The sequence below is a fragment of the Symphodus melops genome, assembly GCF_947650265.1.
Source record: "Symphodus melops genome assembly, chromosome: 11".
NCBI classification, from domain to species: domain Eukaryota; kingdom Metazoa; phylum Chordata; class Actinopteri; order Labriformes; family Labridae; genus Symphodus; species Symphodus melops.
Window position 1 is genome coordinate 6,617,825 of NC_136701.1, and position 12,159 is coordinate 6,629,983.

Genomic DNA, 12,159 nt, shown 5'->3' on the forward strand with positions numbered 1-12,159 from the left:
CCATACAAATAGGCCTTATTGTATTGCACCTACCGTAATTCACACGCACACACACACACACACACCGGTGCAAACAGTCACACACAGAGTGGAAAATGTGAGAGATCAGATCAACAATTCTGCCTCTGAATTACCTAAAAGAAGTCATCTGTAAATAAAGGCTGTAAATATAACTTTTTCTTTCTCACTATAATCAGGGGTTAAAACAGTACAGGGCTGACAGTGAAAACAGTCTGGAGCTGTTACATCATGATGATGGAGGAACAAAAATCATATCTCACTTTTCAAGGTTGGCCTCTTAATAGACTTGAAAAATTGTCTCCTCCCCTCCTACCTCATCAAACAACAAGGAATAAAATGTGTTTCATCAGCCTTAAGGCAACAGACAGATCAAGAACACAGCTGCACCTAGCTTCTCTCCATATTCAGACACAAAACACAAGTAAAGCAGGGAGCAGGACAACTTTTTGAGCTGTGCCTGAATATCATTAGTGTTATATGCTTAGTGATTAGACCTTGACACGGAGCAGATAGGGGGATTGCATTATGCACAAATTGGGATCTATCAGTGGCTGCAGTCTATGCTTAGGCTTAGGCTCAGCATTTACGATAAGTGGGTTTAAATTAAAAACAAAAACAAAACACCAACAACACAAATCAGTCAAGACACAGAGGAGACAGGAGGAGTGGGATGGACAAGACATCTACCTGTGGTTTTAGTAGTCTGGAAGAAGGGAAGTAATTACCGTAAGAAGGAAAAACCATCCAACCTGTTTATATCCTCTTCCCCCAATAAGTGCTTAGGGAGGGGGGAATAACTCCCTGGGGAGATGGGGGGGAGGCTAGACTTGTACTCCAGAGTGCCACTGTTGATAGGAGAAGAGATATGGTTTTCCATGGCTGGAGAGAAAGCTGTGGAGGAAGAGTGAAAGGTTTACAATAGAAAAATGTGGTGCCACATTTCCACATGCAAAAACAGTAGTCCTACACATTCTGTATTAGTAGTTTAAGACATCTTTGTACACCAAATTCAGAGAACTGTTTTAGTTTAATGTGTGTGTGTGTGTATAGAGTTAATTTTTACACAACAAACTGTATTTTCTAATATCACTGTTCTTCACAATCATGTTTTCAATTATGAAAACTGGTGGGTAAACAAGATACACGTTTATTGGACAGCAGAAACATAAGACAAACATCAGGAGATACATATATCTGCATTTAGTGTAAACTTAAAAAATAAAAAGGACTCATCACATAAGTTTTGGGCTCAAACACAAGAGATGAGGACTTACAGTGTGTGATATCAGGAGGCCCATAGGGATCTGATAGGTAGACATTAGTGGGCTTTCCCACCTTCAGGTAAACCACATCCGACGTGTTCTTTAAAATGGCCACAGCTTCTTCATGTGAAACTTCTTCCAGACAGTAGTTGTTCACCTGCACACAGACAGACACAGTCCCTGTTTGTTCACTCAGCCCTCTAAAGGCTGCCTCTTGTTTTCTTACAGCTCAGTTCAGATTAGACCAGCATGCTCCCTGCCTCCTGGAGACTGGATTATGACAGATGGTGTTCGGGAGAGAACACAGCACTAGGAAGGGATTAAATTGGTAAAGCAAGAGCGATGCCCTCCTCAGGAGAAAGCTTGTGTTACACTATGGAGCCGGCAGACGGCCTCTTTCTAACTACTGGACTGCTAGAGACACACTGCTGGTCAATGTATGTCCACAGTATAATCTCAAAGATGGAATGACCTTTTTGTGCCTTTCATATCAGTCTCTAATATAGTGGCAATTATTTCAACAGTATTCAGTATTATTTAACAGGGGTCTAGTAGTTTGCTTCAGCATTCAACTGTGAAAACAGTGTGTGAATGTGACTACATTACAGCAACACAGGAAGTCAGTCATAGTTGGGAGTGCTGAAAGAAGACCTTCTATATTATGATATTATACTCCGTACCGTGCAAACTCACATTTTATTATTCATCAGATTTGTCAGGATAATTAATATTTTGAGACTACATCTACATATCCCATAAAGAGGGTAAACATAAGTAAAAACATTTGAATCAGCTGATGTTTTAATTGTGCCTGATTTAAGGGAGTGGTCACTATTCATTAAAATATTTAGAAAATCCAATCCAATATTCTAAAAGTTCCAATCTTGTCAATGACTTTAAAAAGAGTTCTGTTTCAATTTCAACTGTAAAGAAGAAAACACCTACGTGGTGTAGATGGCTTTGTGGTTAGGTCTCGCTCCATGTAAAGTGTGCAGGCTATAGACCTCCCAGCAAATAACATTGTGAATGTTTTAAATAAAGCCTATACAAAGCCTAAAGCCTTATCTCACCATTAACAACCTGTCTCCAATGTGTAGCCGGCCATCCTTCTGTGCTGCCCCGCCATCTATGATTTTGGTAACGTATATGCTGTTGTCACCTGGGATGTGCTGATTCCCAACTCCACCTGCAATACTGAAGCCCAGCCCTGCGTGCGTTTGTGTATACCAAAGAATGTGGTTAGTTTCTGGGTTTTGTTACAGCACCAACACCATAAGAGGATGTTAAAATAATAAACAGTACACGTCACCAAAACATATCATGAAACAAGAGAAAAGTTGACCTGACCTTGAACTTCGATGCACATTTAAAACTTTCTGAAACCAATTCTATCAAAATAATGGTATTACACTAAACTGGTGAGATACAAATTTTTAAACTAGAACCTGCAACACAAAAATCCTGCAATACATTTTTGCCTCTGTGCCAGATGGTGTTATGTGACACACTGACAGCTACAACATATGCGTCCATTCTTTAATTAGCCTGAGAAAAGTCTATAAAAATCTCACTGACTTGACTGAGGTATATAATCAAAGAATATGCATATGTTATATGTAATTTAGATGCTGCAGGACTACTGTAGCAACCGAGGCCAGTGACATAAATTCAAACCTTTCAATACTTCCAAATGAGGTATTTATAAAACATTAACGACAGGACACTGTTTAATGTGATAACCCACCTTTTGGTCCTTTGATAAGTTTGATCTCAATGATGGTCTCCAGCATCGGCCTGCGGCGCCGCACATACAGTCGGACTATTGAACCGGCAACCTTTAAGGCTTCCACTGCCTTACTGTGGGAAACTTCAGACACATCTGCATCATTCACCCGCAGAATGCAGTCATTTACTCTGGAGGAGGAACAGTAGCAATAATTAATATCAATTAACAGTGATATTTAATTACAAGCCTTGAGTTGCTATTTCTCTCTTCAGAAACTGCCAGCATGCTTAAGATGGAGTAGAGTGTAAGACAATATGAATCATCCACTGTGAGAAAATGCTTTAAACTGAAAGTTTATGTAAGATCTAAGATCTGTCTGTACAAAGGAGTTATTCTGATATTATTGTTTGGATACACTGTGGACAGCAATGTTGACTGTGTGCTATTGTTAGTGGACGAAGGTTCCGATTTTGCAACATTGTGCAAATGTAGAGTTGTTTACGTCTGTGTGAGTTTAGGATTATGAATGAGTTACAGTTTATCAACACAAGGGTGTAAAAATGAAATTAATCTCAATTCCCCTGGGGTGCTGACAAACCATCCATGACCTGGAAGTCAAGGGCACAACACACACACACACACACACACACACACACACACACACACACACACACACACACACACACACACACACACACACACACACACACACACACACACACACACACACAAACAAACAAACAAACTAGTCTTTCAAAAATGGCCGATTTTGTGTAGTTTTATTTCTGACTACATGGGTTTACCTTTAAAAAAATTCAGTCTTCATGAGGAACATTTCAAATGCTCAGTCCCAGCTGCTGCATTAAGTATGCTCAGTGCTCTACTCTGTTGTGTCAGAGCAGACCTGTGTCTGGCTTCTACATTGTTACATATAAAATCCCTAATAGACCTCCGTCCTCACAAAGATTAGACTCCCCCTATTACCCATGATGCAATTGTTCTGTGGGTGAAAATCCATTAGGCTAAATTTGATTTATACCCTGCCTGCTTCTGGCTTAACCTTTGAGATTGACGTCCTTTGTGTGCATTATTATATAAAGCAATTTTAATATATTGCAAATTATTATGTCAAGGTTTAAAAAAACAAGACTGTGATTTTTGTCAATAAGTCTCAGGGCCATATTCTCATATGCACAGTCTTAACCTGTGCAAATGAAACAAAGACACTCCATTACATTCTCAAAGAGTACTTAAAGGCTTGACGGCACCGTTAAAGGTGCAACAGCATCTCTGTGTGCCTGAGCTGTTTGTGTGTATATGGGGCTAAACTGTCAATTTTCTGTAAAAATGAACCTCATTGCAAAATGTCTTAAAATAAGCAATCTGCATAACGTTTGGAAATGTTACTTTGCCATTGCTATTAGTATTAGAATCCAGGGTTAAATCCGTCTGGGACTGTCAGATGCTCAACCTAGCACATACGAAAACACTTTGTCCACATGTGGGAAGATGGTCTGGGATGTAATAAAACACAACACGTGAATGCACAATAAAGCAATAGAAAGTATCTCCTCCCAATCCAGCTCATCATCTACATGTTGACACAGTATTGAGGTCAGTCTGTCAGCACACAGCTCAGTTCCTTGCAGCAAAGAGAGGAGATAATGACAGCAATACACTTAATGAACGTGTTTGTGCTTGGATATTATTAGCGTAATGCAATTCAGTGAGAAATTAGCGAGCACAATCACTTCTCTATAAATTCCCCAGTAAGTTATTTTATCACATTTCAGAACCTCTTCAGTATCCAATATTCCTGTGCCTCTTTACACAGTGTTAACAAACCAAATTAACATAGACCAACAGCCATTCCCAAGTGGATAATTGTGAGATAATGTAGAGACATTTATAGCCAAACGAATGAAGATGTAGCTGTCAAGTTTTATGCTCATCACCAAACTAGTCACAATAAAAGGAGCCCATAGAGAGTAGCTGGTGTTTATATGAAGTATGACATTACATTTATGGATTCAATGACTTTTTTAACACACGTTTCTCTTTTTCAAAAGAGAGAGATCTTAAAGTCGTCCTCTTTTCGAAGATTTTTAATCTCTTTTTCCCCCTTCCCTGTCTAAATAGTCTTCTCATTACCTCTTATTAAAAAGAGTGAAACTGACTAACCTCAGGCGTCCATCCTCTGCTGCAGCACCTCCAGGGATGATCTTGGTGATGAAGATGCCGGGGTCATCACCAATATGTGGGTTATCTGTCCCCCCGGCAATGCTGAAGCCCAATCCTGAGTTACCCTGTAGCAATGGAAAGCAGTCAGTGACATGAGTCTACAGGCAGGATTTGTTCTCTATGCAGTGATTCAAATGTCAACACATCAACAGCATTTTGCCAACACAGTTTGAGGACAACTGTCTTCTTCGGGCATGTCATTAGCCTCCTATAGTAGAACGTAGAACTTTTATGGTTTCAGTGGAAAAACAAAAGCCACCTATATTCTACACTTACACTGACACTAATATTAATATGGCGATTCTGATTCACCAATGATGGCTGATTGGTGTGTCAGCCATCATCATGCACGCATTGTTAAAATTAAAAATGATAAAAACTGCAGAGATCGTCTTTGAGCTATTTATTAAGATCGTTTTGATTTGCGTTCCTCGGCTCCATCCACCCACTTCAGCTGTGCTGCGTATTTAACTGATTAGTTGTCACTGATGTCAGGTCAAAGGTAAATGAGCTGAAAACATGTCCAGTGCTCTTCATCATACTGTTAATGTTATCCCCCCCCCCCCCGAAGCAGATGAGCAGTGAAGGTAGCAAACAATTCAATATTGATTTAGTTTTATAAAAAAACGTGAAATTGTTTTTCATTATGTTTCACCAAGTGGATATATCGACCTTAAATATTTACAAGGTTGTTTAGAAGTTGATAAAAAATGAGGAAAAAAACCCAAAATAGAACAGAACTGTTTTTCAAAACAGTGTTCTCATTGTCTTCTTAAAAATCTCAATAAAACATTATCTTTTGTTGACTTTTTTAACTGTGGACAGGCACAGACATCAACATATATTTAATGCCACTGACAATGTAATACATGCTTAACATTTGCTTATGGTGTCACTGCTTTCTGTCTTATATGGAGTGCTTGGAGGGGTCTTCTGTTTGCCGTTACATAATGGCACTGGCATTCTGACGTATGTCCAGGTCACAATCTCTATCCTTTTTTAATATCATAGCAGGATTAAAGTAATGTCTTTCAGAGCAGCGTCAACACACGTCTAGAGCTGCAGCTATCGAATATTTTAGTAATCAAGTATTCTATCGAATATCCCGATCGATTAATCAAGTAATCGAATAAATCAAACTTTTACTTAATCAAGGTTTAACTCGTCTCAGGTCGTCGCTACAAACCTGCTTTTTTGCAGCTACCATGGTAACGCCTGCTTGTTACAACCAACCACTTCTGCTCTACAGCTGCTGATGGTCACCATATTACTGACAGGGTCCCAAATTAACTTTTGGATTCACTGGTCAAGGTGGCAGGTAGATGAAAAATACAGGCCAAACATGTTTTAACGGCTGAAATAACAGATAGTGTTTTTGTGTCACCTACACATCTGTCACTGTACCTTTAATTGAGAAAGCATTATGAATTAATCACAGACTGGAGTCATAGATTCAATCATTTTATCAGATCAGGAAATTGCGAAACTTGAAAAATATATTTGCTTGCCTTTATTTATTAAATAGGTAGTTCCCACAGCCCCCCGGTTCACTCCCCCCCGCATGAACATTACAGAATAAGAACTAAAATCCATCAGAGAATAATAAATTATTATTCCACAAAACAATTTCTCTCTTGATTTAGCTTTACCAACATTAGACATTTAATATAATCAGCCTGCTCATTATTAGACGTGTGTATCACTGACTGCTCCTGCTGCGCGTGCATTCAGCGCACTCACAGACTGAGACTACAGAGACTGTGAGAGGACGTTGCTATCGCTATGCTAGCTGCAGACACGGAGAGAGTCGTATGGATCACGGATTAACTGTGTGCTAACTAAAAGTTAAATGGGGTGCGCCGTGCTTGAGTGTGTGTGTGCGCTTTAGCGCTGAAGTGTCTGTGTGCCAGACTCAGCGTGCAGCAAAGAGAGGAGCAGGAAGCTGCAGCTGCATTTAACATGTTTAATACTCGTTGTTTATTTATCAGGTGAGTGCAGGGAACGTGGCGCTCAAATGACAGGTTTCCCCACCACTATTCCCTACACTAATCTCTCCAGGGGATGCCCCAAATCAATCTCAGAACAACAAATGCGATGCTAAATCTTTGCTCTGTAGCATAATATTATTGAACAAAATGCCTTCCTCCACTTAACATCTGCTTCCAACAATCTACATATTTTCCTGAACAAGACTACCAAGGCAACTTTTCTGAGGTTTTCTGACGTTGAACAAAGCTGTGAGTGGAATGTGATACTCACCCGCTCTAGAGTGATTTCCTCAAACTCATATTCTATTTCAGTGCCGTTGACCTGAGAAAAAAGAAACAACAGATTGAGCAGTCAGTTCATTTTGCAGTCAAACAAAGCTTCATATTAAAAACACGAGGCATTGCTGCTGGATAATTTCATTAAACCAAACCCGTAGAGGAACTTAGGAGTTGCCTCCACAAAAAGGCAGTCTCTACATACTTAGCAGGTGTTTCCTTGAGTGTTTGTGCTAAATAGGCCTCAACTCAAGGGAAACATTTTAAGGTGATGGTTAATCAACATTTTCTATTTCTGAAACGTGGAGGCTTGCTACAGAGGATTAGGTCTCGTCTTGTGTCTCACTAGGATGATTAATTAGAAGCCAGCACTTCCGTCATTATGCATTCATACAGGAATAGAACATGAGGATATGAGATGCTGCACATTATATCCCCTATTGGGAATCATATCAGAGAAGCATACAATAAATTATTATCAGAATTGTGTATTATTGTAGAAGAAAGGCTAGAACATTAAAGTAGCAACAGAAGTAAGTTGAGAACAATAAAAAATAAGATTATGCTTTTGGGTTTAGGATCGACGCTCTGCTTAGAGTGCTCTAAGTAAGCGGAGAATGGCTGTTTCCATTCTGTGGAACAGTCCAGACAGTGAACAATTCTAAAACTCCTCACTCAGTCCAAAGTTCCTCACATTGGCTCAACCTCCTGGTGTTAGTGTTTAATTCTACTTGAGCCTTAAAACTACAGTACAACATTTTTACTTTCCAACTTCAGTTTACTGGTATTTTATCATGCTGTTATTGTGTTATTTTACAGTCCTTGTTGGTCTTTTTTCCTAATATGTATTTAACTGATGTTGTGTTTGGAGCTATTACACTGTACTGTATCATAACTTTTTGTTGTTCATTTTTAGTGACTCAATTCTTAAACCAGTATTAACACATTTTGTCCGTCGACCTTCCTTTTTGAATTGGCAAAGACCACAAATTCAGTTTCAATATTTTCCTTTATTCAAAGGAAATATAACAGAGAAAACTTGAAAATAATGTACATGAATTCTGTCCTGGCATTAGCAGCAGATCTGAAAATTAGTCCCTTGAAAAGACAAGTCTGATTAGTTTGTCCTCCGCCACTGTTGTTGACAAAACTAACATCCCGCCTCTTCTTGGTTTTGACTGGTCGGTGAGAGAGAAGTGACACTGACAAGTTGAACTTTTTTCCAACTGAGAGCTCAGAGCGAGCACAAAGACAAAATAACAGTTGACGCTGAGGGCATTGGTTCTATATTGAAACAGTCCTCAGGCAGCAATGGACACAGGTCCTTATTTTTACAAAAAAGGAATAGAATTTATTGTTTAATATCAATCACTCTGAACCATTTAAGTTTCTGTACAGCTATATAACAAATTATTATGACAATGATTTTGGCAAAAGAAGAGCATCGTTCTTAAAATTCATGCCCATCACAAACATAAGTACTCTTAAGTAGTTCTAGGGTTGGTTCACTGCATAATTTTAATATGCATGCTAATAGATCCTGAATTCAAGAACATTATCCTACCAACTTAAAAATAAGTCTTTAATCTTTGTTCTCTTTTTGGAGTTAAGATTCACATATTTTAGACATTCATCTGTGGGTTCTGTTTACAAGTTACTTTTCCTTGCTTTTAATGATCAAGTATAATTTTTGTTTAGGAAACATTTGGATCACCTAAAGTTACAATATTAAGCTTATTTCCTGTTTACTGTAAAAGCTGACAATTATGATTTTACGTTTTTTTCTCTGCAATGCATCACTTTTTTGTATTTGTATATGTAAAATACCACAACTGTGCATGTGCAGGCATGTATTTAACATTTTTTGTCATTTTATTTTCAGGTGTGTGTGTCTTGATGTTTTGTTTGTTATTGCTGGAAAAAATGGAACATGAATTAAAACTTCTAATCACAAAATATATATATATATACCACAGACATGTCAGAGCTGCAGGTCTACAGAAAGCCTTGCTGTTCAGCTGGACCCTTGGCATTATTTCCTTCATTAAGAAGAGTATTTTTTATTTTATTGTGTTATTTCAAACAGGTGAAGACAACAACAAAATAATAATAAGAATATAATCAACAAAATATTTTTTAAAAAGTAACATGTCCATTAAGAGTAGTAAGAAGTATACACTTACATTAGTCTATGAAATGAACCTGATTCTATAGAACAATAGTCAACACATAACAGGCCTTTACTTATTACTAGTTAGTAATTATTATTACTTAGAAATGTAACAGTAAAAAATAAGGATATGTATACAGTATTTTTTTTAAATTGATCAGCTGGTCTTTTGAGCCCTGTAAACAAATTAGAATGTATTTCTTCTTTGCTAAAAGCAATTTTAATGTATAGCATTAAACAAGGTCAACATTTATTTTCATCTCTAAAACCAGCACCAACGCAGCGTTGTCTCGTCCCTCCTTTCTCTCACTAGTTTTTGAACATCACTTTCTGTCGATGCACACAGATAGGAATCTCCAGCTGATCTTTAACCTTCTGTTTCACACTGGTACTGTATGGATACTAATAATATTCTCTCTCTTGGACAGATGTTGAAGTTCCTCTTTATTTTTTGTATCTCGCTACTTTTCTTCTTCATTTGTGATCTGTAAACTATTTCAACACTCAAACTACTTTAACTACTTTAGATGTCTACACTTTCATCAACACCAGGCTACTAAAAGGGACTGGGCCTTAAGTTGGCATAGGCCTTTGAGCTAAAATTTTACAGTAACACATTCAAGTCAAAACACAATATGTCTAACTAACTGGCAGAGCTGAGTGCTCAGCCTGAAGTGTGTTCATCTGCAGGGGGGGCATTAATCTGCCTCTGAAAATAACTCAATGACAGCATTGACACAAGGTGCAAAATTCAAACTCACATATGGAACTGAATCCAAAGTGTCTGTGTTGACGATGATGGGGGCAGGGCTGGCCTGTAAAAGAGAGAGGGGGGGAGCAAAAAAGGGTGAGACTTTGGTTCGAGTGGTGGGGAATGCTTAAGACCACCGCTGCCCTACTTTCCATAAATGTATCCAGGGGACCAGCCTGTGGATCTCTGTATCATCAACAATTCAACAGACCTCCATTTGCTGTATAGTTCCAGCAACACTTGCTCTGCTTGCACAGCAATCTTTTACCATTATCATCACGGGGTAAGTTTTACACGACACAGTAATATGTGGATCTAAGTTTAAACCATGCAGAGATGCCATTCTGACACCTCACTGATAGAAACATGCCAAAGCGCTGTCATTATTGAAATGTAACTTGTAAAAGTGAACACCAGTGGTAAATGTCTGTCACATTTCAAGTTCATAACGTCCTTTTCTCTGTAACTATAATGGCTGTGCTACTTTGCTTCAGTCAGAATAGTACCGTATGTTTTTAATATGAAATCATGCATCGTAGTGCTCTGTAAGGAATTTCAAAGCAAGACTTGTAAATAAATTGTAATTTATACTTTTAATACGAAATGTGTACATTTAGTCAACCTCGTTAGTTAGCACGAGAATTACTTGTGAGTTAAACAAATAATTAATATTTGTATATATTGGCCCTCGATGCCTGTCAAATGTTATGCTTAAACTGCAACGCAGCAGCCAGGAAATAGCTATGGATGTAACCATAATGTTACATCCATAGTTAATGGGCCAACTCTCTGGAAAAAAAAGTGTCTAGCAGTATTGGATTAATGGAAATTGAGATTAATAGGCTGTATCATGTTAATCTGGCATAATGACTGGAGCAATGCGTTATCACATTTAGCCCCAGAAAGTTTACCTCTTTCAAGCTTAAACCAGTCAAAGACAGAATTATCTCCTAATTAAGAAAAACAGAGCAGTTTTGTATTTTTACATTACGTTTCCTAAGAAATGGGACCTTCAGTCAGGTAACAAAACTTCAGTCAAATGAATCCACTTTCTATCAGTGCATGGAGAATAATCTCTCCTGATGGCCTGTAGAACATGAGCAGATGGTAAAAGACATGAGCTCCCGAGAGAGGAACTCGTCTTTTTGAACACAACGTGAGAGCAGTGACCCAACAGCAGTGCAGTTTGTGCTATACTCAAAACACAAGCCTGATGGATGTGACACACTTAGGAAGATGCTGAAAGACGCATTGAGAGATTTATTCGAAGTTTGTCAATCCCACAAAATGAAATGAACAAAAATAAACAGGAGCAATAAGAAAAAAAGGGGCTAATTATTCTCCTGTGAGTAATCACAACTCTGCTATATAAGCACTAAAGCACATTGTGTGTAAGAGAAGAGCGCAACAGCAGAGTCTCTGGAAACCTGTAAACTGTTAATTTATACTAAAATAGTGAAAGAGCCGATGGGATAATTACGTAGTTTCTCCACACACACATTCACACACTGTCACTGCCAACATTGTTCAGTTTGAGAGTAGCTTACAGACAGTGTTCAGCTCTGAATCTGACTGACATGATGCTGACATGATGCTGTGACAGACGACAGGGTTTGCTTGCTCATCAGTGCAGTGACAGCACGTCATCAGTTGGAGTCGCAGCCTGTCTGCTCATGTCTCCATCACAACTATTATACAGATTTCTGCCTCTCTGACCCAGTTAC

At 38.4% G+C, this 12,159-nt stretch overlaps 1 protein-coding gene across 20 annotated transcripts in view; it reads right to left on the reverse strand.

Annotated features, from left to right (window-relative positions):
* Positions 1-12,159, reverse strand: part of dlg2 (discs, large homolog 2) — a 168,143-nt gene that overhangs the window by 40,045 nt on the left and 115,939 nt on the right. For 16 of the 20 annotated variants that reach the window (XM_079356339.1, XM_079356336.1, XM_079356343.1 and 13 more), the window contains 7 exons: positions 10,446-10,499; positions 7,510-7,560; positions 5,191-5,315; positions 3,028-3,197; positions 2,354-2,490; positions 1,296-1,440; positions 747-912 (listed from right to left, as the gene is read on the reverse strand). In XM_079356339.1, coding sequence (XP_079212465.1) covers positions 747-912; positions 1,296-1,440; positions 2,354-2,490; positions 3,028-3,197; positions 5,191-5,315; positions 7,510-7,560; positions 10,446-10,499 — 848 coding nt within the window. The remainder of the gene's footprint in view (positions 1-746; positions 913-1,295; positions 1,441-2,353; positions 2,491-3,027; positions 3,198-5,190; positions 5,316-7,509; positions 7,561-10,445; positions 10,500-12,159) is intronic. The other 4 variants (XM_079356340.1, XM_079356326.1, XM_079356328.1 and 1 more) reach the window with 2 other exon arrangements.